At 39.3% G+C, this 27,053-nt stretch overlaps 1 protein-coding gene across 27 annotated transcripts in view; it reads right to left on the reverse strand.

The window, feature by feature from the left end:
- Nucleotides 1–27,053, reverse strand: part of ncam1a (neural cell adhesion molecule 1a) — a 265,840-nt gene that overhangs the window by 55,876 nt on the left and 182,911 nt on the right. For 18 of the 27 annotated variants that reach the window (XM_032533164.1, XM_032533157.1, XM_032533156.1 and 15 more), the window contains exons 4-10: nt 25,257–25,400; nt 21,568–21,705; nt 20,705–20,822; nt 16,049–16,209; nt 15,113–15,255; nt 9,137–9,166; nt 1,677–1,827 (exon numbers count right to left, since the gene is read on the reverse strand). In XM_032533164.1, coding sequence (XP_032389055.1) covers nt 1,677–1,827; nt 9,137–9,166; nt 15,113–15,255; nt 16,049–16,209; nt 20,705–20,822; nt 21,568–21,705; nt 25,257–25,400 — 885 coding nt within the window. The remainder of the gene's footprint in view (nt 1–1,676; nt 1,828–9,136; nt 9,167–15,112; nt 15,256–16,048; nt 16,210–20,704; nt 20,823–21,567; nt 21,706–25,256; nt 25,401–27,053) is intronic. The other 9 variants (XM_032533160.1, XM_032533168.1, XM_032533170.1 and 6 more) reach the window with 1 other exon arrangement.

Raw genomic sequence — 27,053 nt, forward strand, 5'->3', positions numbered from 1 at the left:
CCTCGGATTTTGTCTTTTAATATCTAGTTATGCATTTGCATACATAACCATTTGCATATGCAGTGCCATGTTTTCATCCAATTTTTTTTTTTGTTTTAAATAAACTGCAGGAACGATTGTCAGTACAAGCTGTTACTCAATCAGCCATGTTTTTGAGTTTTACTGTACCCCCCAAAAAATAACATAGTCGTGAATCAGACGTGTGCACCAGTCATGTGTAAGTTCAAGCTTAGTTTATACACAGTGTGGTCATTATACAACAACTCCATACAAGTTAGGTACAGTGTAGGGTTGTGATGAAACTTACATCTCCTCCGAGCAGGTAAATAACTGGTACCGTGTCGGAGCAGTTAAGAAAATCATAGGAACTAACATTCGAAGAGCCAAAGGAAAATTCCCTTTGATATTCATAGCAGAAGCACATTTCTCGTGACAGACTTCATCCTTTTGCATTAATGATGACGCTGACATGCATGCTCAGTCTTGCGCTGTACGGTGACTTGATGCTGCTTCACTTCCCCTAGGATGGGAATTGGTGCTGGCAGCCCTTTATTGCTTGTAAAAAATAAAAATCTTGCGACCATTAAGTGTTAAATTCAGCAGAATCTTTTTGCAAGGATAGAAATTTTCCCAAAGACTTTAGCTATCTATCTTTCTATCAAAAGTTAGTTACTACGCACACATGCACGCACGCGATTTCCCACATTTTCTTTCTCTTTAAAAACAAAAAAAAATTCCTGGAGGCCTCTTCATTTCTGTCGTAGTTCTTTCTTTCTTTTCCTTTTAATCTGAAAATGCACTGCAGTAGGAAACTTCACTCTATGTGACAGTGTTTTTATTAGAGGCAAGCCTGGTAAATAAAAATGTAAGTAGAGATGGGGCAAATGAAGAAAGTGGCAAGTTTAATTTGAAACTAACCTGTTACAGCCGAGCACCAAGTGTTGACTTTACTCTTGAACCTACTTACTATCAAAGTTATTTTTATCTGGTGCAACTGGCTGCAGAACTCCATCTAAAATTTGTCTAGTCTGTCAGTCTGTTTGTGCAAAGCTTGTGTTATTGATTTTTCTACCCACAGGTAAAATCAACCGCTAATGAACAAAACCCAGAACACCTGTCAGTGGGCTGTCAAAAAACTATTTAGGAAACAGAGAAAATCCCAGCCTGAGCCAAAACTAGGCCTATGACAGAGTTTCCTTGAGCAGAATCATTTTCACCTTTATATCCAGACCTAAGCACTTCAGTCCCTCTTTTGCCTCTGCATCGATCAATTTGTCAAACACTAACACTTATTCTTTGACTTATATTAGTCTATATTATGTAGTAGTGGCTGTGTGTTGAAAGAGGATTCTAGTCATGTGAAAAATATTATTTAACATCTGCCATAAAAAAAAAGGTCAATATAAAATCAATGAAGTCAATTCTGAGTTAAATTACAAAATGATCTTGTTTTTCTTCAACAAATAGTTTAACATTTGTGGCAATACATGTACATGTATTTGCTTTCATTCTGAGAGTGAGATGAATTGGAAGAAAATTGACTTATGCAAATGTCAACAGTAACAGCAGCTGTTCATTCATTCATGACAGAATTTGAACATAGCGACATGGAGTTGGTGTGAATAACAGCACTGATACACAATTAGAGCAGGTGTAGGGAGAACTGGGCGACTTACAGCGGACCTCCAGGTACATATGCTGGCTGTCCTGGCCGATGGAGTTGCTGGCAATGCAGAGGTAGTAGCCGGCGTACGTGAACACAACGTTTTTCAGGGTGAGCGAGGACACCCGTGCATGGCTGCGGACCACAATATTTCTATCAAGGCTCTATAAAGAAGAGGAGAAAGTAATTAGTGTCACTTATAAAAACGGACATTTTCATAGAAGTAGATGTGTGTCTTCCTTCTTTTTCAGTGATATCCTCAATTTGGTCTTAACACTAGACACTTCTGTTTGTAGTCTGTGTGGAATAAAGTGGGTACGTATTTCTTTTAAGATGAGGTGGGAACTAAACTTCATCAACTGAAAAAACAAATACACTGTGATGAACACTGTTTGATTGACACATGACCTACAGTGTATTTGAATTGTAGTGCAAAACCACCACGTGATGAGCCACTGGATGAAGAGAGCGTAAAACACACTGCAATAAGCTCTCAACAGAGAGAGGATAGGGGAAAAAAGAATAGAATATTGTTCACATTGAAGCTACTGCCTTCAATATTTATGAAGAAGAAAACTCAAAGGACAAGACTGGTGTTATTCTGTATTTTTCCTTTTGTCAGACGAGTGCTACAGACAGGATGGGGACCAGAACTAACTAGGGATTTGTTGACAATAAGAAAATATAAAGATACACCAGCCTTATCCTTTACAGTGTGGAAGTAACTAGGATTTAAGGTTTGTGTCAAGGTAAGTGTTATTGTCCGTGGTTCAGGAAATGTAGATGGAGGTACACACAGCAATGTTGGCCACTGGGAAACTATCCCTGCATTGGCATTAGGGGCAGTAAAATGAATCATTTCATCGCGATGTGGACGTGGTGATCCAGCTTTGATGCAGTTACAGACCATAATCGATTATTGCAACCCATTCTCACTACCAACTCGGAAAATGCGGACGCTTGGGCTGTGGCTCTCAGCGTCAGATATGACACAAAAAGCATGCTTCAGTGAATCTATGGAAGGCAACGGGTACAGCAGCAGCTCGACAGTAGTACTTTAAGATGACATAGTATTAATAAGAGGTTGGTTGGGGTGGTGGATGGGTCAAACAACACCAGACTTTTACCCAGGAAACCGGGGTTTGTGTCCTGTTCTTGTTCCGCGTGTCACAGAAACATGGATTTTATAACCTCAACCACGAGATTTTTTTGAACCTATCTGTCCATTTCTTGTGCCGCATGTCATTCAGTACGCCCCAACCCAAAGGGTCAAAAGTGACGTTAAGAGTCCCAATGATAAAGGAGACTTTTAGCGTGAATAACAAACGCCAAAGATCGATTATTGTCGATTATTGCCTACTGGTGGTACTTGATGATTTTCTGGTCGCTGCTTTTTTCAGTTTTTTAGCATTTTGTCCAGCTCCACTACATTCCAGATGTGTCTTTTTTTAAAAGCAGATACAATAAAAAGGGGAGTTTATTTATATCTGACTGCTTGAATATGTCAATGAAAGCCATGTGAATAATATTGAGGAGATGAGGCATTGATGTGGAATCGATTCAAATCACTCAAAATCGAATTGAATCGGGAAAACAGGGAAGATTCCCACTCTTAATCGGCGGGGGATTCAAATTAACTTCCACCTCCTCCAGCATGTTGATTTCTGTCCCTATTACCAGTCTAGATGCAGGTTTATACACGATGATTGCAGTTGAATAAATTGGTAAATCTTGTTTAGATTTTCATCAGCAGAGCGCCGTTATTGCCCTGTCTGTTTGGTTGAGCTGTTGTGTGGATATACTGAGGATGCTTTATTCAGAGTAAGCTCTCAGCGCAGGTGTGCAGCCGGCATCCGAGTACACCCAATGACCCCGCTTGCCTTTTTAATCATGCGCTGCTACCTAGGCTGATCTGCAGAGTTCATGTCAACATACACTGTACAAGGTCTACATATTCAAAGAGGTCAAAGGACAGGGTGCTGTGTGTTCTGATCTCTTCTGCTTTTCTCACACCTGATCATTTTCACATTTCACAGCGTATGTTGCTAAAAAACTAACACATGCTTCCCACCAGGACAAACACTGAGATATATACGATATGCTACAGAAGATATCAGGCAAAAAAAAGACATAATGAAAAAGACATAATAATGAAAAAGAGCCATGCAGCAGGCCCTATAAAACCTCTGGCTGCTAGCAACAGCTTTCTTCCTTCTGGGTGACACATAGTTTGAACGAACAGTGGCCACATATCATTCTACTGGCCATGATTTGTTATTAATATTTCAGGCATTCTAGGTGCATCAGCGTTTAGGTATGCACCTAATAAATAAATGAATAGTATTTGATGTATAAGCATTATGGCCTGAAGTGCCATACAGTGTCTACAGAGTAGGGGGGATGCAGATTTGGCAAAAACATTTGTGCTGTTTACTGAAGATCTGAAGGAGTGTCCTGGAACATTTCTGAAAGGGCAGCATTAATCTTGTCATACTGCAGTAGCACAGGAAGAAGCTGCACTGGGCACAATGTTGGCACACTGGGATGTAAACGGGGATAAAGTTAATGGAGAATAATACTAAAATGACACAACAGAGGTGGAAGTGCAACAGGCAGACCTTTGAACAGGATGTGTTCATTAATTCCAGTAAATGGCTTTTTAATTATACAACTCTCATTGGTCACCAAATAAATAATAACAGTGGCTGTTTCCCGTACTCTGTTGAACACTAGAGGTGACAGAGCTTTTGACTGTGGAACGCTTTGCCTCATGTGAGTGTTTGCCTCTGCTGACATCTTTAAAAAGCAGCTAAAGACCGATCTTTTCAGTCTGGCGTTTGTTTAACCACACTGTTGACTGGATTCCTATGTATTTCATATTTTTGTGTTTTACACAACTTTGATTTAATGTGCTTTTTATGATTATTGATTTGTTATAATGTATTTATTTATTGAAGGATGTTGTGACTCTGTCTGTGATAAATGCTATATAAATAAACTCTGCATACTTACTTATTTGTAATGGAAGGAATGGGAACGACTTTAAAGTACCGTTTGTGTTGGTGTCACTGCTTCGTCAATACACGTCTTTCGATTGTCATATACAGTATTCTGTACTACAACTGTCACATATAGGAGGAGACTGGAGCCAGAATCCACACCATGCTGCACACTCTTTATATGTGCTGCTTCTGTATTTTCACTAAATTTAAATCAATGCTGACAAGAGTAGTTTTCCACAGTAACCAAGGAGCTTTTTTTCTTTTTCTTTTTTTTACTTTGGGGAGGATTTTGTTTTTTGCCTGTCAGCACCTGGATTTCTGTACACAGATAATGCAGACTAGGAACAACTGTATATATCAGTATCCTTATGGGGATATCACAAGGAGGGGATATGAGAATGTTCTAGATCCTACTTGAATAGCAAAGGTTTGTCAGCAGTCAACAGCGCAAATAATCTAATAAATATATCAGACCAAGATATTACCCAGACTGATAGTCTATAGACATACTTGGCTCTTTGAGATTATGAAGACACTGTGGGGAGACCAAAAATGCTAAAACTGTAAACGTTAACTGCTGTTAAATGCTGCGTATATATATACAAAAGTACAAACTGGGACTGTAATTTCTTTTGAGGTATTTGGTCATAAACTATTGGCCAAGTAGGAATTTTGACGATGGCACCAGATGATAAGTTGGGGCGGGGGGGTCATTACAATTCAATTGGTCCTGTGTGTAACAGGATGTCTGTTCCAAATTTTACAGAAAGCAATCTACTTTGGACCAAAGCCTTTCAACCTGCAGGTTGTACGCTACAGACTTGAGAAACTTTAGATTAAAGCCCTTTTCCACTGCAGGAACTTTACTAAAAGTTAATTATGCTATAACATTGTCTCAATTATTTCCCCCCCAACATTGTTTGGCTGTGTGATGTATCTACATTTCTGCCAGACTCTGATCTTCTGGTACATCTTTTCTTCTCTAATTGCTGACTCCAGTTCCTCCGTATGGCCTCCTCGCCCTGATTACAGTCGAGGGCCTGAGCACCTTCATTTGTCCAACAAGCATTCTCCTTTCTTCCTCTTTTTTTAAAGTATAGGTTGCCCTAGAGATTCTGTAATAAAATGGCGGTTACTATTGTGCTTGTTGTTGTTATCCTTGTTGTGATGTGACAAAACGTCTGCTTGACCGATCAAGTTTTGTCTTTTTGCACAGTTTGATTGTCAATGTTTTGCACTGTTTTTGTGTGCATCTTATATGTTGCTTACATGTATTTTATGTTATTTGAATCTACCCTGTCAAAGCCGAAAATCTGCCACTTGTGGCAGTATTATAATAATGAATCACATTTTTCTTATCTAATCTTAGACTGACAGCACTGCTGGCAACCCCTGAAGGTTTAACTTTTAGTATCACATCCGGACCAGCGCCTACTGTCAAAACAAATTGTCTTCTGTAATTGAAAAGGAAAATAGGATTGTTGAAAGCAGAGCTGTGTCTCTAAGTAGAGCTGAGCCTGACAAGCTGAGCCAACAGTTAAAAAAAAAAAAATGAATACAACTTATGATTAACTGTCTCCCGATTCGGGGGCCAGATCCTCCTACGTGGTGTGACTCATTAAGGTGAACCTACGCCTCCTTCAGAAGTTCAAACTGGTGATGCATTCAAGTGGTCCTCTGAAGTAAAGAAAAGTTGAGATTCAGGGTGCTCTGGTGCCGAGGGGTCATGGTGTTAAATCACTTACTGTACAGTGAGTCTATAAAGCAGTTCATAATGGATGAGTGGTGACTAGATTACTGTTAAACAGTACCTTTATGTGTAATTCTTTGTATTTAACAGATTTCCAAGCGGCTCACAAGAACACACAGTAGAGTCCATGCCTTGCTACGATTAGTCAATCTATTTTGTGTATGTATAATCTATGTATTTAAGATGGCAGTGTATTTATTTATAAAAATAAAAACACTATGATAGTGTGTTTTTTGTTGACCCTCTGAGTTGACGAGGATTACCTGAATGCTCTTTTCAGCACAGCTGACAGTGGCATTCAGGGGGTAGGGTATTATAATCAGACCTTGTTCTAGTTCAATAGTCAGGCTGCTTTTTTAAAGTGCACTTCTCGATGAAATAAAGACACACCGTAAAGGCTTTGGAGTTCTCATTAGCATAACATCGACATTCAACACGGAAATCTGTCTTAACTGCTGTGGAGAACCATAGATGGTACCATATCTTTAGACACATAAAATATGAAGACAGGTATCTTCATCCTAGATCATGAGACAAGAATGTTTTGTGGTACACCTGTCTGCAATGCTGTTATCTACACAGCCAGATACAAGCTGCTGTATCAGGTTAAACATGCTATTTCTATTCTTGCTCCTGTCACCCTGTAGAGAAAAGCAGCGTAAGAGAAACCAGTGGGAAGAAGAGAAAGGGAACGGTAAACAGTTAAGGGCAAGTGCTACAAACACGTTTTTCGACAATCATACTTAACTACAGCAAGAGGCTGCACTTTCCACAGTCGTGGTACCGAAATGACTACAAAAGAAAGAGAACGCTATGGGAAAAAAGCCATCATGGACTGTTGAAATCATCAAGTAATACATGTACGTTTCACATACCATACTGTACTAGTATAGTCAGTCAGTAAGTAAAAGAGGAAAACTTAAAATGACTTTTAACATAATAAGACCATCACATAATAATACGCAACCATCACATAAGAATACGCAACCATCACATAAGAATACGTGTGCTGCAGCTGCTGTCTGCAGAACCTTAAAAGGTTTTTTCAACCTGGCCCCTATTTTCCAATGTTTTTTGTGTGTAAGTGACTGATAGAAACAACAATCGTTTGAAATGGGTTTAGTATAAAGGATGAACGCTGCAACCGGCAGCCACTACAAACAGATCTGAAGTTGCTAGCTCTAAAACATCTGACTCCATTTAAAAAAACTATAATTTTAGCATGCATAGAGCCAGCATATTTTCACATGTAAATCGGTAATCAAACTTTACGGACAAAAGCACGCGCTACAAACATATTTCTCAACAATCATAGCAAAAGGCTACACTTCACACCTACATGGTAGCTAACTGACTACAAAAGCAAGAAAAAGCTACAGGGAAAACACCATCATGGAATGTTGAAATCACAGTAATAAACGTACTTTTCACACCCCATATTGTTCTAGTGTAGTCTGTAAGTACAAGTGGTAAACTTAAAATGACTTTTAACATAATAAGACCATCACATAATAATACACATCCATCACATAAGAAACATATGCTGCAGCTCCCGTCTGCAGAGCCTTAAATCACACCACCTAAAATCCAGGTGCACTGCTCAACAATGTGACGCAAAACGAGTCACATGCTGGGATGTGTTAAACACACTTGAATACACTTCATATAATTAGGGAAGCGGTAATGCAGCCACTGAAATATTGGCTGGTGAAATTATTTAAACCAGTCAGAGGTGGATGGTAGAAGAAGTCATCAGAACTGTGTGCCCGCTGTTAGTGTTGGTAGAGTTTTTGCACACAACCCAGAATTAAGAGCAGCACAGGCTCATTTATTCATGCTTTTTCATTAAGACCGGTTCATGAGGTTCACCGAGAATTTTCACAGTGCAGTTTAATAAGGTATTAATTCCATCCCTTGCCGTGTGTGAGGCAGTGAGTGAAGTTAGCTTGTTGTAGTGTGTAGTGTGAAGTTAGATTGTTGTAGTGTGTCAGTTCTATCTAAGGACAGGAGTTCTCACTTTGTGGAGGGCCGAGACTTTGCATGCTTCTTTCCAATCAAACATTTCATTAGGCACTCATGTAGTGTTATAGAGTTTAGAATTAAATAGGCTTGTTTTATTCTTAAAATCTTGGTACAATTGTTCTAACAAATTGAACAAAATGGTCATTTGGGTGTACTGACTCCGTAAGACCAGAGAATAAATGAGTTACCTTCAGCTGCTGTATTGTGTGACTGAAGTCAAAACATGCAGACTCCTGGCATATGATAGTAGGCTACACCATTTAATACCACTCAGTTAATATTTAGTATATTTAGCTTGTTGAGTTAGCGCCACGGCTGGCCCTCAGCAGAGCAGACAGTGTTTTTTTTTTGTTTTTTTATATGTTAGGCTGTTCTGCTGGCCGACTAACAACCCCTGTATCAAGCAAAGTCTGAGAACTAACCAGACCATGCAGCAGGAAATAGCAGGGGAATTTGTGCCACAAAAATAAACAGGGACAAGGAAATAGGGCGAGTCTAAATGTGTACTGAAACTAAATGGATTAAATGTACTGTACTACTTGTCTAATGGTCTACGTATTTAGTGCACAACTAAATGTAGTGAGCATTAAATGTGGGCTTAATCACAACACTTCTGCTCTGCAGTAAAAAAGGGGTGTTCTACAGTGTAAGTTTGGGCTATTACAACTAGACTCAGGCTACCATATTTAGTAGCCATACCTCATATTTGTCTGGTCGCGTCCATGAAGCCTAGAGAGGACAAACACAGAGGAAGGAAAGACAAACAGCGACACAGTGGAGCAAAAAGTGAATGCAGACTATATTTACCTGCAAGACATGTGCAATGATATCATGTTTAAAGGACCATACCTGTGATTTGGAATGTGTTAGCTCATTGGTTACAAATACATTGCTGCCAATCATTTTCCATGGACAGACCAGGTCTTTTCTTTTAAGAGATTTTTTTGACTCAAACCCTGAGCCGCTGCATCAAGGACTGAGTCTGCGTATGAGCACCCGCTCTACCAGGTGAGCTACCCATGCGTCCACACCAGGTCATTTCTTTACACTCCAGGTAGTTGTTGATTTACATCCATTTTCAAATGGTAGGGAAATCAACTCACAGTGACTTTGAAATTGCCATGCGAGTTAGGTAACCCATCAAGGTGAACTAGAGTCTGCTTTTGTATTGGATTGTTTATGCTAAAATAAGTCGACCATGAATCGTTAATGTAACTTTGATGAAAACTAATGCAGACATAATGCTCGCTGTGATAGATTAACCAACTCCAATTTCGAGAATGTGCATTAACTTCCATACCTAAGTGAAACAAATAGAAACCAATGTGTTCCTGAAATGAAGGGTAACACATTCTAACATCTACATGCTTTGGAAAGTGGAGCAGTTATATATACATTATTTATGGCCAAGGGCCTTTAACATGAATAAATAATGGCATTGTTCTCACAAACAAGAATGTATACACAATTAGCAAAAACATTGATAAAGATTCCAGAAATTACTTTCACAGTGGATAAGGGTTTTTCTACCATTTATTTTGAATTATGATTAATACCATCATAAATAAATTACACTACTCCTAAAATATTAAAAACAGAGCAAACGGAATATTAAAACCTGACATCATTAAGTTTAAGGTTTTCTTAAAGTGAAAAGGAATGTTATGGTGATGTCAGGATAACTGGCTTGGCAGTTCCATGTAGCCAGGGAGTTTACTAAACTGGCCAAAATGCCAAACTGGAATTTACTAAAGCAGCATGGGGGCTTCTCGGGCTTTTCAGTTATTAATTAATGCACTGTAATAAGAGAGAATTTGGAAACACAGTAAGTAAAACAGGTCGCTGAAACTAATCATGAGTGAGCAATTACCGGGATCTGGGGACTTTGTTTTTCTAATCAGTGGTTTTCCCATCAAGTCATTCTGTGTTTTGATTAACTTGTTCATTTATGTACGGAAAACTGGCGTGCACCACTTATCTTCCATTAATCACAAGCACGTACAGATAATCTCATGGAGGAAAAAAAAAAACATATGGTGTCTATGTGCAAAGAAACTCCCTCCTTAAGAGATGATACAGTGACCCGAAATGCTTTCTATAATACAGTGAAGTTGAAAAGAGGCGGTAGCAGCCAGTAAAATGACTCCTCTGTCATTAAACATCATTCTGAATATGTCTGTGCTCTGGCTGCTATAATGTATAACTAGAAAGAAAATGGAAGGCAGAGAGTGGCGAACAGAAAACGGACCAATGATGAATGACGTTCCAACGCAAATTAGTGACAGCAATAACCGAATGATCAGCAGGATTTTCTGATTACAGCAGCATTACATCAAAACTGATCTCACAGTGATATAGTAAAGGGAGGCATGATGACAGGTGGTGAATGGAAGAAGCCACTCTGCTATGATTATAAGTGGCGACGGGCCAGTCCTGTTTTACAGGTGGAAGATAAGATTCAGTAACTCGCAAAACAGCCATGAATGCACTGTGCTGTGTGAATGCTTCCACTCATTGGCAGTGATAAATGGCACAGGTAATAGGAAAAACTAGGGAATCTCAAATTCACATATTTTCTTCTGATGATCTGATGATAATATTTGTAGAACTTTCCCAATGGTAAGTCTACAAATGGAAAGTTTGGAGTTAGAAGGACATCCATCCAAAGAATACCAGTATGCTTAATCTGAGATTGAATTTAATGTAGCCAAGATACGGCATACTTCTGACACTCAAATGTGATTCTTTGTAATTCTGTGAAACGTTTACCATGGAAATGCCTTTATGTTCTCTGTTTTCCTGGCATGAAACCAAGGTGGAGACATGCCACCAGCAGAAACACTTTTTGCATACATTTCAACCCAGCTCCACAAGGCTGGTATATGATGCATTGCACAGCCATGTAAAAGCAATGCCTTCTCAATTTGAAAATCACTGATTCCCTCTATCCAATATAATACTATACCATTACAGTGACTAATGTGCTTTAATGACTATGGCAACTTGAAGTTGAAATGCTTTTTCTCTTTCATATGCTTTCATATGGTATTGTTAATTCGAGACAAGTAATCCAAGTATTCACTATCAAGGCTTGTTATGGTGTAACTAGCCAAATTGAGATCCATCACTCCCTTGAGGAAACTTTTAAAAGTCTTGGCGTGACTGCAATGAAGACAGAAAATGGAAAGCCATTCATGATACTGGGAGGCTTCTGGATTGAATTTACGGAATCTTTTTCGAGCCTTTAATGAAGGTGTGTTTGATGAAACATCTGGCTTACTGACTGGGTCAAGCCAGTAAATAAAATGGTAAACAGAGGCCAGAGTATAGAGTAAAATGACTGGTGTTTTTGGAATTTCACTGTCCTAGTTGATACATGACTTAATACCACTGCTACTATTCTATTCTCCAGAATCAGGTGAGAATGTGCATAATTAGTTATTGGCGTGGAACACAAAAAGGGCACTGTTGGCCCTTAAATGAGTCTAAAAGCTAAAGGAGCTAAACTTGCCAGAGGCTCCGGTAGTAGCAGATGGTGGAAGGAGTTAAAGTAAAACTGAATTACTTCCATTATGTTTAATCTCTACAGTAACGCCGAGGAGAAAGAAAACGACAAGGAAGCAACACAGATTGTGACACAAAACCATTACTATGGGAAACATCTTATGAGCTCCCAGACACATGGGTGGACAGCAGGGGGACTGTTAAACATGGCAGCTTACTTGAAAAAAACACTAAGTTAAAACAATCGTAGGGATTAAGAATTTCTACAGTGTTCCAACATTCTTTAATATTGACTGCCTATCTGTCAGGACATATCTGTCAGGTCCAATTTTGGTAATTACTGATTATGACTTTACATTGGAAATGGATTAACACTGCTGGTCCAAATATGTCATCGTTTTGGATTGATGATCCACAGATTGGCCTTGTTTATAGGAGAAGGCTTTAGCGATTATCTACTTTTCTTTTACATTAGTCAGATAAAACAAATTAATCCTACTACAGGTGTATAGAGGCTAAAAATAAGCCTAATGTATCAAGAGTAACTATGTTAGCTGCAACTGTGGCTGTGTGAAGTGTCAGCCGTCAAGCCTTGGAATAAGATCCTTTCACTCAAGATGAAACATTTTCGACTTGAGCGGATGCATCTGCCCACTCTAGTCCTTCCATTACCTTTACTATATGTCGAATATTTGATTTGCATTCCGTTTGAACCTTAACAAGTATTTCCTGTGCAGCCAGAGCATGACATACTGTAGCTTATTTATCTTTGCTACTGACCTCCATTGTTATCCAACAACTAATGTTCCTTTATCACCACGAGCCCGGTTTGTTTTGAGTCAGCAGCAGAATGTGCATTGTCCTGCGGCTGTAAATATAAAACCTGTTAACACAGGCAGATTCAGCCATATTGATTCTAACAGTACAACTAGCAAAGTTACCACAGAACCTGGACCTTAACTGTGTTCTTTTCAGTTTGATGTTGTTCTACAAAGGTAACACTTTTCATTTCACAGCAATGTATTTGATGTTACATAATTAATCACACTGGATGGGGCTGCAATGTAAAGTAGGCCAGTAAATACTGTGCTGTTGTGTCCTTTGGGACACAACAGCACAGGTGGTTTTACTGCATTTCCTGTGTCCGTCTCCAAGAATAGTACACCTATTGTTTAATGCATATATCATTTGTAACAGTCACACAACAGCTGATTTTGATCATGTAAGGCAGGGAGTTATTGCTAACTTTTATATTGACAATTTTGTTGCAAGACAACACACAAGAGAACACAAAAGAGACACAATGTGGTCAAGCATAAAACCAAAACTAATTTCGTTAAGAACACATACAGACTTCTCAGCAACCCATGTGGTAGGGGCCTCACGGAGATTTGAGAGAAGACGTACTGGTTACCTTACGTACAATGGCCTACTTTAGTCAATATCTTGATGACTGATGACTGACCCACACTGTATTCAAGTGTATTGCTGCAAAATTACTTCTAAAGTTAAATTATCATTTTGTTGGTCAAATCATACAGTTTTCCTTCCACCCCAGTAGCAAATGTTCCAATGCCAAGTAGGCGACCAGTCCATAACATAAAGGATGGTAAGCTTTGCAAGGGAAGTACGTAGAGCCAAACTTCCATTTCAACCAGAATATTAAGATGTATTATTATTTTTGCAGTATCCAAAGCAAGCTGAAGCACCAACCAACGTATGATGTGTTCTTCCTGAATCCACAAACCTGCTAGAGGCAGAAAGGTAATTATCGTAATACTGTTTACTGCATTCACAGCAGAAAATTACCCCTCTGAAGTGACTAATCCGTCTTCTGCTCACATGATGCATGTTGTCAGAAAAGACCGTTAAGATGGATTTTTTTTAAATTATACCATTTTAATGAGCTGATAAGAGCATAACAATAGACCTGGGATGCAATGCTTCCTCACGTCTGGCGACTGCCAACGGCTGTGACCACTGTAAGGATGGTAATCATAGCTCATACGTCTTAAGAAGCCTTTTACCATGTTCTATAGCCAAAGCTTAAATCCAGCGTTATCCTCAGTGCTCCTGAAGGACAGGAAAAGAAAATACACCAAAGCATGACAAAAACCCATAACCCTTATCTGGCTTCTTTACTCTTAAAAGTGCCCACTCATTTGCAAAGTGGATTATCACAGCAGTTTGCCAGAGTAGCATAACTGAGCTCAAAACAATCTGATTTTGAGATAGAGGCATACTTAGGGTTTCTGGCTTTCAATACAGCAATAATTAAGCTAATTCACTGAAATCATTTCCTCAAACTCACCCTTTAATTGAGCACTTTTATATGAATTTCCCAAAATGTGCCTTTTTAAATTCTAGTGAATAATAGGGAGCGAGGTAGCGTGTTATATATGATATTAATCACAGCTGGGGAATGTCATGCCATGGCACTGCCTGGAAATTGGTTTTATGGCAATCTCCACACTCTACCTCTGACATTCATGATGTGAATATACAGAATCATTGATGCAATTCCAGCAGTATTGGAGAAGTCCTACCAAAAGTTTAGAGAGGTGGTAGAATCCAAACTTTAATGTACATAGTGGACATTCGGGTGGTAGTGCAGAATTTAAAAGACTTTTAGCATGCATGAAGCACAGGAAGCAGTTTCAGCTGATTGGCCAACTGGCTATGAATGATCTAAGAGTGCTCAATAAAAACATACTTAATAAAAGCATACTAAAGTTTTTTCAAGACTAAAAAAGTCAGTGGACTGGGGACTAAATTGAGGTTGGTCAAATAACCGCAATTCCTCAAGGAATTCCACATACATATGACTGGTTGAAAGGGTCGGCAGAGTCTGCACCAAAAACAATATCATGGACAGAAAAGGTTTAGAAATATTAAACAGAGTTCTGTGAGACACCAAAAACAAATTTCTTGATCTTCTATATATATATATATATATATATATATATTTTTTTTTTTTCTTTTCCTTTTAGAAGTGTGCGAATACTGCTATACAGTATACATATCCAATGTGCAAAAGTCATCTAATGCAAAATGTAACAATGCAGAGAGAGGTTTTCAATGTGGATCTGGAAGGAATCCTGTGTAAGTTTGAATATCTGCACTGTCCAACTTTGCAAAAAAAAAACAAAAAAGTAAAATAAAAATGAGTACCTGCTCTCCTTCAGTGAATACTCTGTTTTCAAAACTCCAGGAGATGGTGGGTGTGGGGTCGCCCAAGGCCTCACAGGTCAGGGTGACTTGTTCGTCAAACTCTGACGCAGTCTGGTTATTCAGGTAAGTAATCTTGGGTTGCACTAGAACACAAGACCAAAATAGCAAATGTGTCAACAAACAATTGATCTGGCCAATTGACAAATGTAGTTTGTATTTGTTCTCTTTTGAGCACATTTCTGGTTTCTAGCAACTCTTGTGGAAACAAATAGCTGTTAAAATAAATAGATCTTTAGCTGCTATGTTTGACCTACTTTAAAAGCTGGTTGCTAAACAACAATGTCTGTTGCTTGGTGCTGGGCAGGTGGTGTACAACCAGGGTGTAACAGGGTTGATGGTAGTGGAGTTTATGCAAAATCAAAACAATAAGCTGAGCAGGGATAGGCTAATAATTCGCTGTGGTTTTCATCACCATGGGTGACATCTTGCACATATAGTACATAATCATTGTTGAACATATTTTTAAATAGCTGAATTATATGTGGGAAATAAACATTTTGGGTTTTAGATTATATTGTTAGCATTACTGCCAAGTATACAGACAGCCTTTATTCGAGTTGTGGTTTCATACTCCAATGACCTATGATAAAGCAGCAAGCACATGCTTACATAAGGCCAAAACACATTTCCTCATGAAGGGAAACTCTAGTTTGATGTCTTTCAATGTCCTAAGGGGTGGCTTAATTAGTTTTCAATAGGGCATGCTTTTCTTTAAACTGAATGCTTCACGCTGTATAACTCTGCACCCAGCCTCTGGAAACGCTGCAGAGAAATGCACAGCACATGTCAATAAATACAAAAGAAAAAGGCCAGAGAAAGAAAAAGGAGCCACAGTATTCTCTACGCTATCGTGGGCGAATGGAGTTATTCTCTTACCGAACACGTTCAGGCTGACTTCCTCGGCTTTCTCTCCTGCCTTGTTCTTGGCGATGCAAGTGTAATCTCCTTCATCCACTTTCTTGACATCTTTTATTACCAATTCTGAACCATCCTCGTTCAGGCTGTACTTATCACCCGTTTCAAGGACAATGTTGTTACTGTAGCAGAGAAAAAAAAAAGAAAAAAAAAAAGACATGGCAGGGTTCACATCACAAGTGTTTGCTTACACAACTTGAGGGCCCTACAAATAACTTTGTTAACTCGCTGACAATGATCTGTTTGGGGTTTTATCTCAAGAAGAAAGCTGGTATACTACAAAGGCTGGCAGAGTAAAAAAAAGAAGAAGCTCCTGTGCTGTATGCCTCTGAGAACATCTCGCAACAAATCCTCAGCTTTTGTATGCCTCAGCTCTCCTTTAGCCTTTATACCTCTGTTTTTAAGAAGGTCTTGCACCAATATGATGATGATTTATGACTTTCTTCAGTTAGAATCTTAGGTAAGAATCCTGTTTGTATGCCTGCCCTGGCCTAGCAGCCATCCTGACGCAATTAGGAGGCAAACAGTGAATTACAAATAAAAAAACAGAGCTGCACAACTCTGTTTTCACTGCCCCGCCCATCCGTCTTCACTACACCCTCAATGTCTGTTTCAACTCTGTTCTGGCCAGGAACTGCGTCTCCTTTAACACTCATGTCACCCTTCCGCTTTGCTGCATGGAAGACATCTGTGAGCAGCATCAGGGTGTTCAATAGTCTCTTTTACTCACATGCAAAAAAAAGCTTTATTCAAAGATTCCTCTGCATTCCTCTGTGGTGCGGCTGCTGCGTGACACCGGTAAATGATGCACCATGAATATGAAAGCACATCCAGCAAATAGCTGTATGAAGAGAAATGAACGTTGGTCATGTGCACCTGTCAGTGTTGTACAGTGGCCCTGAAGTGTTTTACAATGGCAGCAAATACCACAACGCAACAGCATTAGTAAAACTAAGACGGAATGGCTAGGTACATATTGGTCGCTGATCCTTGACCTGATTGGTTTCATTGTCTGCAATTTACAAATGGGTCTGTGTCTGTTTTGTGAGTTTTTTTTTTACATTTGAGCCAAGAAACAATCAAACAGAAATATCATTTTTTTTTTCAATTCTAAAAATGAATAAATAAAAATGCAGAGCCATATGTCTGTTTTTGGTTTCTGATTTCAAAAACATTTTTTGAATTGAAACAAAATTGAATTGCTGTTTGATCATTTTTTTTTGTTCAAATGAAAGTTAACTAACAAACAAACACAATGCACACAGACCCATTTGTAAATGACAGACAGTGCAACCAATCAAGTTGAGGATCAGTGGCCAACATGTACCTACCCTTTTCCGTTTCAGTCTTACTAATGCTGTGGTGATGTGGCAAAATGCTGTCGCGTTTTTTTAACCTCTATTTATCCAAGTTTATTGAGAACAACTTCTCATTTGCAACAACCTGTCACATTCACACAGTTCCACATTCATACCTGGAAGCTGCCCAGTACAACCACAGTCTGATCTGCTGGCCAGTGAGCAGCTCCACTAGAGCGGTTGAGGGCCTTGCTCAAGGGTACCTTAGTGGTGGTAATGAGGAAGGGACAAGTGCTGCTTTTTCACTTTCCCCACCCAGATTTTTCTCTGTCTGTCTGGGATTGAACCGGCGACTTCCCGGTCCCAAGCTTGTTGGGATTTGCTGCAGTGGTTTGCATTTCACGGCCACCGTAGTATTGAGAGCTGATCGAGCCTCTTTAATACATACTGGATAAAGTTGCTTGAGATATGTTACACCAGCTAATGGTCAATCCAATACTAGGCTTGTCATTACTAATTGCCTAAAACAAAATCTGGTTACACCAAAGATGATGTGGAAAGAAAACTGGTGTTTGCTATTTGTCAGATGATCAACATTTCATACGCTCTCCTGCTCATCTCAGTTTTAGGTTGTATTTACAGGTTGTGAAGATGAATTAGACAGCCATTAAAAAATGAAGAGTTTCTCAGCCAACAAAAGCTCATTACAGATCCCATTTGAATGTGTGAGTTTCAGTAATTAAATATTAAGTTAAACCATAATAGATTTCATAAGTGATTCTTAAGGTCTCAGATTGGCTGATATAATATTCAGAGACCATTATCATACCACAACTCTAGTTGTTCCACTCACATTTATGGAATGTCTTATAGTCCTCACTAGTATGTAAATCAGAGCTGAAGAAACACCAGCATCCAATCAGAATGCAGTCATCGCTGTGAACAGGGACGCTGCTGCACGAGTTTCAGATCCAGTTGCTCTTGCATTGAAACCTAATAAACATAAATATACTGTCCATTTTTAATCCCCACTTCTAGGTGCTCTATATATTTTTTTATAATCATTAAGTTCTTTTGTAGATAGCCTGTTGTGGATAGCCTGTTTATATATATTTTACAAACAGCTGGTGTGTAAGTGCCTGCTATATAACCACTCTAAATCAAAATGATATGCTGATACTCATCAACACCTTTTTGTACTATGCAGTGCACATTTAAATGTAAATCACATTATCTATTTGTAGGTAAGGCTATGCAAATTCATATGAACAGCATATTTAAAAATACTTTACAACATCATAATCGATCACTCTAATGTATGTTGTGCCTATGCAATTCTTTCAATGAGGGCATCAACAGTTTGGCCTGAAAGGAGATGAGGAGGTAGAATCACCACCAAGCAAGAACGTTACGTCTGAGATAATATTTCATCTAAGACTTGATCAGAAGGCTCGATTTAGAATGGGGCACCAAAGCTACCAGAGACATGCCAGTTGGTGTTTAAGTCCCCTTTCAGAGGACTTCTTTAGAGCACACCGTGATTAGCATATATGTTAGTGAGTAGGATTTAAAAAACAGCATGTATTTAGTACAAGGAACCAAGTAAAAAATCTTAATCTGTATATTCTTTTTGTTTAAAGATTATTGTGTGTGGCATTTTTAAGCCTTTATTTTGACATGACAGCATGAATATGAAAGGGGAGATTGAAGGGGAATGACAAACAGCAAAGAGTCGCAGGGCGGAACTGAACCCGCGGCCACTGCATCGAGGACTGAGCCTCTGTACATGGGGTGCACGCTCAACCAGGTGAGCTACCTAGACGCCAAATCTGCATATTTTTAGCACTGCTACTGTGGACAGAAGTTTTAGAAGTCTTTCAGCACTCAACAAAATGTAATAGCATTTAGCAAATTCTTTTTTTTTTCTTCTTCAAATTATTACTTATCTGGATAGCAGGTGCGCATATGTGTGTGTGGTATGTGAGCGTGCGTGCGTGCGTGCGTGCATTCATTTGTGGAGCTGCACAGCAAACTCCGTAAAATTTGCAATCACAATACAGGCATTCAGCTATAGAATTCAGCTATAGAACGGTAGTCTCGCTTTGCCAGACTAACCTCCACAGAGCTGGGGAGGAGATTCTGGCTAGTCCACATAGCAAAAAATGTACTCTGGTTCATTGGCATTTCTTTAACCAAACACAATCATCACTACGCTTCCCACGGAGCTGCTGCAAAATAGCCTTGGGAAGGAACTTGTTTTGGTGCGAGAGAAAACTCTAGCTAGCTAGCTGTCTCACTTTACCATGCAGAGATCTGAGGAGCAGTTAACCACAGTCCTCGTGAATCCACCTGAGTTTAAGATTACAACACAAAGAAAGCAGAAAGAAACAGACATCTGTGAAAAAACATGCATCCGGCGACTGAAGACAGAGGGCAGAGATACCCTTAAATAGCCCCGGAAAACTCTCCACCTCATTAGTACATCCGTCTGATCCAGATGTGAAACGGGCTATAGAGTTCATCCTGACACTGAAGGACACAAGTCTCACTCTTATGGAAGTGTCATTGATAAAGCTAATACCCTTCCTGTGCAAAAGATAAAACTAAGGTATTTGATCAGGAAGGTTTGTAACCAACTGAAGTGACCTAGAAGTATCCGTTCTAAATGCTAAGGAATGAAGCTTTAGGAAGACCATCCTTTATGAGAGGACACACTATACAAGCAACCCTTGCTTCCCCTTGATCAGAACCTCTTCAGAGCCGCAGGATATTTTATAATTGGATCCTTGTTACTTTCAAAAAAAACATTTCTAAATATTATTTTTCTTCTGATTCTGGCAACGTTGTTCATGCAACAAAATCTGCTACTCCTTGATGAACAATTATTTAAGAGTTATAGCTTTTCACACAATCCCTAACAATAATGAAACCCATATGGACCTATGCAAATGAACTTAGAGAGTGTTTACAATAACCAGGATTTGTACATTGATGGTCTTATCTTGCTCTACAGTACATCATCTTCATAGAACTTTATCTTATCAGGCTGTGTTCACCTGTATGTCAGATTACCTCTGAGAAAAAAAGAAAGAAACTTATTGTACTGCCTTGATGTTTTTTGGTGAGGCGACACTATCTTTTTGTAATTAATTCTTCTCAAAGTCTCATTTTTGCTTTACTTGAGGTCTCCCTTTGAGGTCGAGAAAAAGAGGTGCAAAAAAACAACAAAAGGGATTGGGATGGATGGATTTCAGTGACAGCTCCTTCTAGCCCTGATCCTACTCGTCAAAACAAGCCAATGACAGCAGTGGAGACGTACTGTGCCCAGGTGACGGTGGGTTCAGGGAACCCGTCTGCATCACAGGCCAACAAAGCAGAGCGGCCGATGTCCGCTGTGGCGTTGACCTCCGACAGCCTGGCACGGATGGTGGGAAGCACTGAAAAAGAGAAGATAAAAATGTAAAAGTAATAAGTACATGCACCAAGAGTATAGAAATTCTGAGGCGGTATACTAAAGAGGCGCCATCTAGATATATAGATTCAAGCAAATAATTTGTGACATTCCGTTTTGGTACATCCTATCATGATTGATACACAATAGGACAGTAGGAGTTGTTGCCAGTTATTGAAAAACTTTACACACACAAGGCCCTATTTTAACGATCTAATTGCATGGCGGGAAGCGCATGGCGCAGGTGTGTGTATGAATCCACTTTTGCTAGTTTAACGATGGAAAAAAAGATGCGCCAGGCGCATGGTTCAAAAGGTGCTTAGTGTATTAATTCATACGTGTGTTTTGGTCATAACATGCAATAAACACATCAGTGTTATCTCCCAGTCCCTTTAAGAGCCAGGCATGTTTGTACCTTGGCACACTGCATTATGATGGTGGATTGCACCGTAATATTATATTGTTTTTGTTAGCTTCCGTTGTTGCTAAAGGGGGGTAGGAATCTTCGTCTAGGGAGCATGAATACCCATACCTAATTCCACAACCATCTTGCCTGTGGTTGTTTAGAATTTCTTGCTCTGTACTAAAGAGTTGCACAGGCAGACCGATGAACTGACCAACTGGCACCATCATTTCCAGGGTTTTCAGGGTCATCATCACTATGTCAACAACTCCTTTTTGAGCAACAGGAAAGCCAGGGAGCAGAGGGGGGAAAGAGATTCAGTGCTTACCATTAACAACAACCTTGATCATCTTGAAGTCAATTTCTCCCCTGGCCATGACACGAGCCTCACAGTTGTACATGCCCTCATCTATCTTCTTGATGCCGCGGATCTGCAGGTGGCCATTATCCATGATCTTATATCGCACTAAGACAGCAAAGGCAAACAGAACAGTAATTTATTCAAGATTATTAAGATGATACGTACACAACTAAACAGTAAACTTACATTTGAAAACACAACCTGTATGGATTAAGAATAAATATATGATCTACTTTCTAAATACATTTTTTCTGCTTTAGTATTAATTTGTAGCATTTTGAAAGATGTTCAATACTTGATCTCCATGGACATGATGTATTTTCCCTCATCAAAGTCAGTTCTTGATACTAAAAAAAAAACTTCTTGGCACTGGATCACAAAAAAACTAAATTGAGCGCCATGTGTGTATGCAATAGTTTAATACTTTCTAAGAAATCTGAGATGAGAGAAAAAAAAACAAGTGCCCAACTGAAGTGTGAAATAAAATATGACTATTTCCTTCAATTTTGAAAATCAAACTGTGTACATAAATTCAAGTCAAGTTTAAAGAGGGCCATTTTAAAACTGACTCACTTAAACGCACAGACAGAAAGTTGGAGTCAGATCAAGCAAGGGGTTGGAAGAACACAGAGAGCCATGCATGCCACCCTGGCTAAACCAGGCGTATTTCAGCTGTGTTTTACACCGATCACAGAGCTGACAAACTGTTGCACCTCTAATTAAACCAGCCATAAACACACAATATAGAGTGAGATATCTTAACTGAAACCAGGTGTTTCTCACAGGTTTCTGGGTGGAAAGCATCTAGCACATCATTAAAAACCAGGGCTCTGGGATCTGATTTAAGAGCATTAAGTGCTGAGTCATTTTTGCGGTTTGTTTTTTATATGTTCCATTTTAGACATCTAAAGCACTTATCCAAAATTTGTGTCTGGCCAGTGTGTACCTTAACTCACTGGATCAAAAATTGTGGCTATTCAGGGTGTGCTTGTTAAGCGTTGCTTTCAGAGGCCAGTTCTTTCTTTGGGGATGGGAGCTCTGTATTAGTCCAATGCCACCAGTTCAATTTCCATGCCCGTGAGAGGGTACGGGATTCCAACTATTTTATAGAGAAGCCATCCATGTAAACTAAAGAAATCCTTTGTGCTATAAAATCACTTCAAGCATGTAATGAAGTAAGTGCTAGAAGGGATGTTGAGTGGGATAGTTAACATTTTCTTTTCATCACTTTTGAGATTTGTGCAATTTGTTGCACAAACAACTCCACCTTAGCTATTGTCAGCAATCTGGAACTTTCATCAAAGTAACTAAGTACTTTGTACATTTACTGTACCTAAATAGAATAGTACATAAGGCAATTGTATTTTACCTATGTATTTAAATTTGATGTTACTTTTCACTTCTACTCTCCATTTCTGAGGCAAATACTGTGTTCTTCACCCCACTACATACTGTATATTTGACAGCTATAGTTTACTTTGGGTTTTGCATGTCAAATATAAAATCCACTTATAAAATCATACATTGTTATAGATTAAACTGACTGATACATAAAGTAGTTAAAATTAGCTCCACCTTCAACAGCCACAACATTTACATTTTTGCATTTCAATTGCTTATATAATACTGTATGGTAAGCATGAGTAATAATAAGAGCACATTCTGCATTATGAGTACTTACTTATACTAGTATATTAAGCTGCTAATACTTTGTGGTAGAAAGATTTTGAATGTCAGATTTTTACTTTACTTCAACATAATGGTGTTATGACCTCAACTTATGTAAAAAAAAAAAAGAAAAAAGAAATCTGAACATATTTTCCACCAGTGATTGCCACGTTGTTTTCTTTTTTGCTTCCTGTCTGCTTGAGCATGTAAGCACCAAATCCTCCGCGAAAGTCAGCGGAAGTGTAAAAGTAACGTTAAATGTTACAAGGCAAACCTTTTTTTGAGGGCTTAGTGTGGTATTTAAACAGAAAAGCAAGCTTTACATTTTATCAACCAGCTCTTAATATGTGTAACATTGACACATATTACAATGACAACGTTCTAAAAAAGGTTTAACAATGCAACATGCAGCATATGGTTAGGTCAACTGGTGTGAGGAAAATTACATAAGCAGTTTTCAGTTTCCAGCATCGGTTACAATTAGTGGTTTTTCCAGTAAAAAACACATTCCTTGACCAGACTCCAAGAATACAGGCGGGCTGAGCACAACACTGTGGTGACTGCAGGCTCTCCAGCCGTGACCAAGGGAGGGGTCACTGTAAGGTTAAAAAGGGCCCAGTCCAAGTGTAAAACAAAATCATCCCCAACTCCACCCTGACACAGCAAATTGGAGTTTTAGTTGAACTTTCTGAGGTAGAGAGCTGCTCTGGATCGATATTGTCAATGCCCCCCGCTGCCTGAATTTGCCAGATGAAGTCATTTACAAAATCTGTGCATGCACATCTTTCCTGAGGAACAGCAACTATAATCAGCTTATATTAACACAGTAACTGTTGCAATGGTTTCCAATGTTGAACTAGAATCACAAAAGCAAATAATTAAAAATATACCTTAATGTCAATAGAAACTTCTCAATCCACTCTTGCAGCACTACAGTGCTTCTACTGTGGTTTGTGTTCAGTATGTTTGAAACCCTCATAGTTTCTCCACATCAGAGCTAGATACCGTGGTTCTGTGTGTCACTCTGTAGCTTCACAGCTATTTACTGGCTAAGCAACAATTGTTTAGAATCATGTATTTGAACCAGCTAATGCACAGAACTTGGTAAATATATCAAAATACATTCATTGTAACCCAAGGCACACTGTAGGGTTTGTGCAAAATTAAAATGACTTAATTTTACATGGCAACCTGTATTCAAAAGGATCAATGCGTTGCCACCAACATGAGTCTTTATCAGGGTCATTGTTAGCAGGAGCTTGCACACCAATATTGTGTTACAGTTACAGAAATAGATGGAGTGGAGGGTGGTTCTTTATCAATGTGGAAAGCCTACTGGCCTAAAATGAGTTTCATCAGTAGAGACAGAAATGAGGAGAAGGGGAGGGAAGGGGGATGGAACAAAATGAAAGAGAGAGAGAGGAGATGAGAGCAGGGGTAAACCTAAATGATTAAACAGAAGATAAGTAAAAGATGGACCAAATCCTTTCCTTATGCACACATAAATTCCTCAATTTATATCCTGGTCCACATGAATTTTTTATTTTATTGTTTGCGACGGCAGTGGCAGACATAAATAACGTTGTTAATTTTGATCTTATCCTTCCGCTTTTCCCTTTTTTTCTACAGTGTCTCAGATTATTTCTGTCTACAGAGTAGTTCTCCCTCCATTTGGGGAAGATAAAGTCCAATCTGTCCTCCAACATCTTTTCTAGTGACAATACCAACCACTTCATGATGGTTGAAAATACAATTTCCACGTCCATGCATCATCAATGAGGTCTAAAACCTCCCCGCTGAAAATGATGGGCAGCAGGAGAAGAAGATGAGAAGAAGAGCGTGGTAAATTGATTGGAAGGAATGAATTGGCTGTTGACGGTGATGGAGGGAAGGTACTGTAAGGTGACTGGACAGGGAGTCGGGGGGATGAGATGGGATGGCAGGTTGGAGGTGAGAAAGTAGCATAGAAACATTTGCATTTGGCTCACCATCTTTGTCAACCTGGATCTTGGAGCCCTTATGCTTCCAAATGATGGTGGGGGGTGGTGAACTGACCACATTGCAGACTATGTCAGCATCATCCCCTTCATTGAACTCCTGTGGGCTGGGAGCACTCGCGAAAGTGATCTTTTCTGCAGAGAGATGTGACAAACATACATTAAACACATTTAGAAATAGCTTAACATCCAGGCTGACACTTCTAAAGGTGAAAACTCTCATGTGTAATATTTAGATTGCTCAAAGAAAATCTTAGAGTTGATTAGTGCATCGAGGCACCATATGGTTGAGCTTCTGCAATAAATGATTTGTTGGTTTACTTTTTTTGTATTCACAGATGGTGTGGGAAGGCAGTTAAGGTAAAGGCAGTTCAAAGACTCACAGTCTGCGTTCAGACAACAGGACTGTGTGGAAAAACACAGCACCCTAAGTTGTTTTAATGGGACACCGCCGCTGAATGCTGTATTTCCTCTGTTCATAACCAGAGTTGTAATATCCTGTCTTTTAACATTACTAACTGCTTTGCTTTGGAATCTGAAAAGACTTGAAACTCATGAATCTTACTCATACAGGACTTCCAAGATTATATTTCATTGTCTTGCCTGAAACAATACAACCACATGAATGCAACCCCTTGCATGTTTCTTCAACACAAAGATGTTTTTGGGCTGCAGTTAGACTTAAAGGGACAGTTCCAAAAATAACCAAAAAACAAAAATAAATAATAATAAATACACATTTTTCTCTTACCTGTAGTGCTATTTATAAATCTAGATTGTTTTGGTGTAAATTGCCCAATGTTGGAGGTATCGGCCGCACTCGTAGTGTGTCGGCCTTCTCTGGAATATAAAGGAACTAGATGGCTCTCGGCTTGTGTCACTCAAAGCAATTTAAAAAACGTCAACAGCAATGTCTCTTTCGAGAAATGATGAGCCAGCTACTCGAGATAATCCACAGGCTTGGTTGTGAGCAGTTTCATGTAGGAACAATTTTCAGTCTACCACACTGCACCCCATAAACCGTGTCACCACACAGAAGGAAGGGTGCTCCTGGACGAAAGGCTCATACTCGTAACAGCGCAAGATGTAAACATAAATGCCATCCTCCTCGGGGTGGATCGTAAATCGGAACTGCTAGAATAGTTGAAGTAGTTGGATTTAGGCCAGGGGAGTAGAGATTGATTAGTGTTAGGGTAAGAATACCAGGGTAAGCCAATCAGTGGCCGAATAAGGCAGAAAAAGGCGGGCCACGAGGCCTATGAAGTTGTCACAGTTAGCGAATTCAATCCAGCATCTACCCCTCCCCGGCTGAGCTGTAACATTAGATAGCTCAGATGAGCTAGCAGTATTGATTGGCTACAGTTACAGCTCAGCCAAGTCTTTCGTCCATGAGCATGCTTCCATCTACACGATGATACGGTTGGCAGGTGCAAACCAGATCTGTAGATTATTTTGAGTAACCGAGTCATGATTTTTGGAAAGAGACATTGCTGTTTTTCAAATGTATTTTTTGGTGCTTTCAACACCACTAGCTGAGTGGCATCTGGTTTCATTATATTCCAGACATGGCGACCTTTTCTACGGCCTATCTCCAACAATGGGCAACTCACACCAAAAAATTCTAGATTGATAGATAGCATTACATGTAAGAGGAAAATATGTATTTTTGATTTTGGGGTGAGCTGTCTCTTTAATGCTTAAAGGTCCCATGACATGGTGCTCTTTGGATCTGAAGTCTCTTTCCCAAAATTAACCCTTGGTGCAGAATTCCAGCCACTAGAGCCAGTC

The sequence above is a fragment of the Etheostoma spectabile genome, chromosome 13 (genome assembly GCF_008692095.1).
Source record: "Etheostoma spectabile isolate EspeVRDwgs_2016 chromosome 13, UIUC_Espe_1.0, whole genome shotgun sequence".
NCBI classification, from domain to species: Eukaryota; Metazoa; Chordata; class Actinopteri; order Perciformes; family Percidae; genus Etheostoma; species Etheostoma spectabile.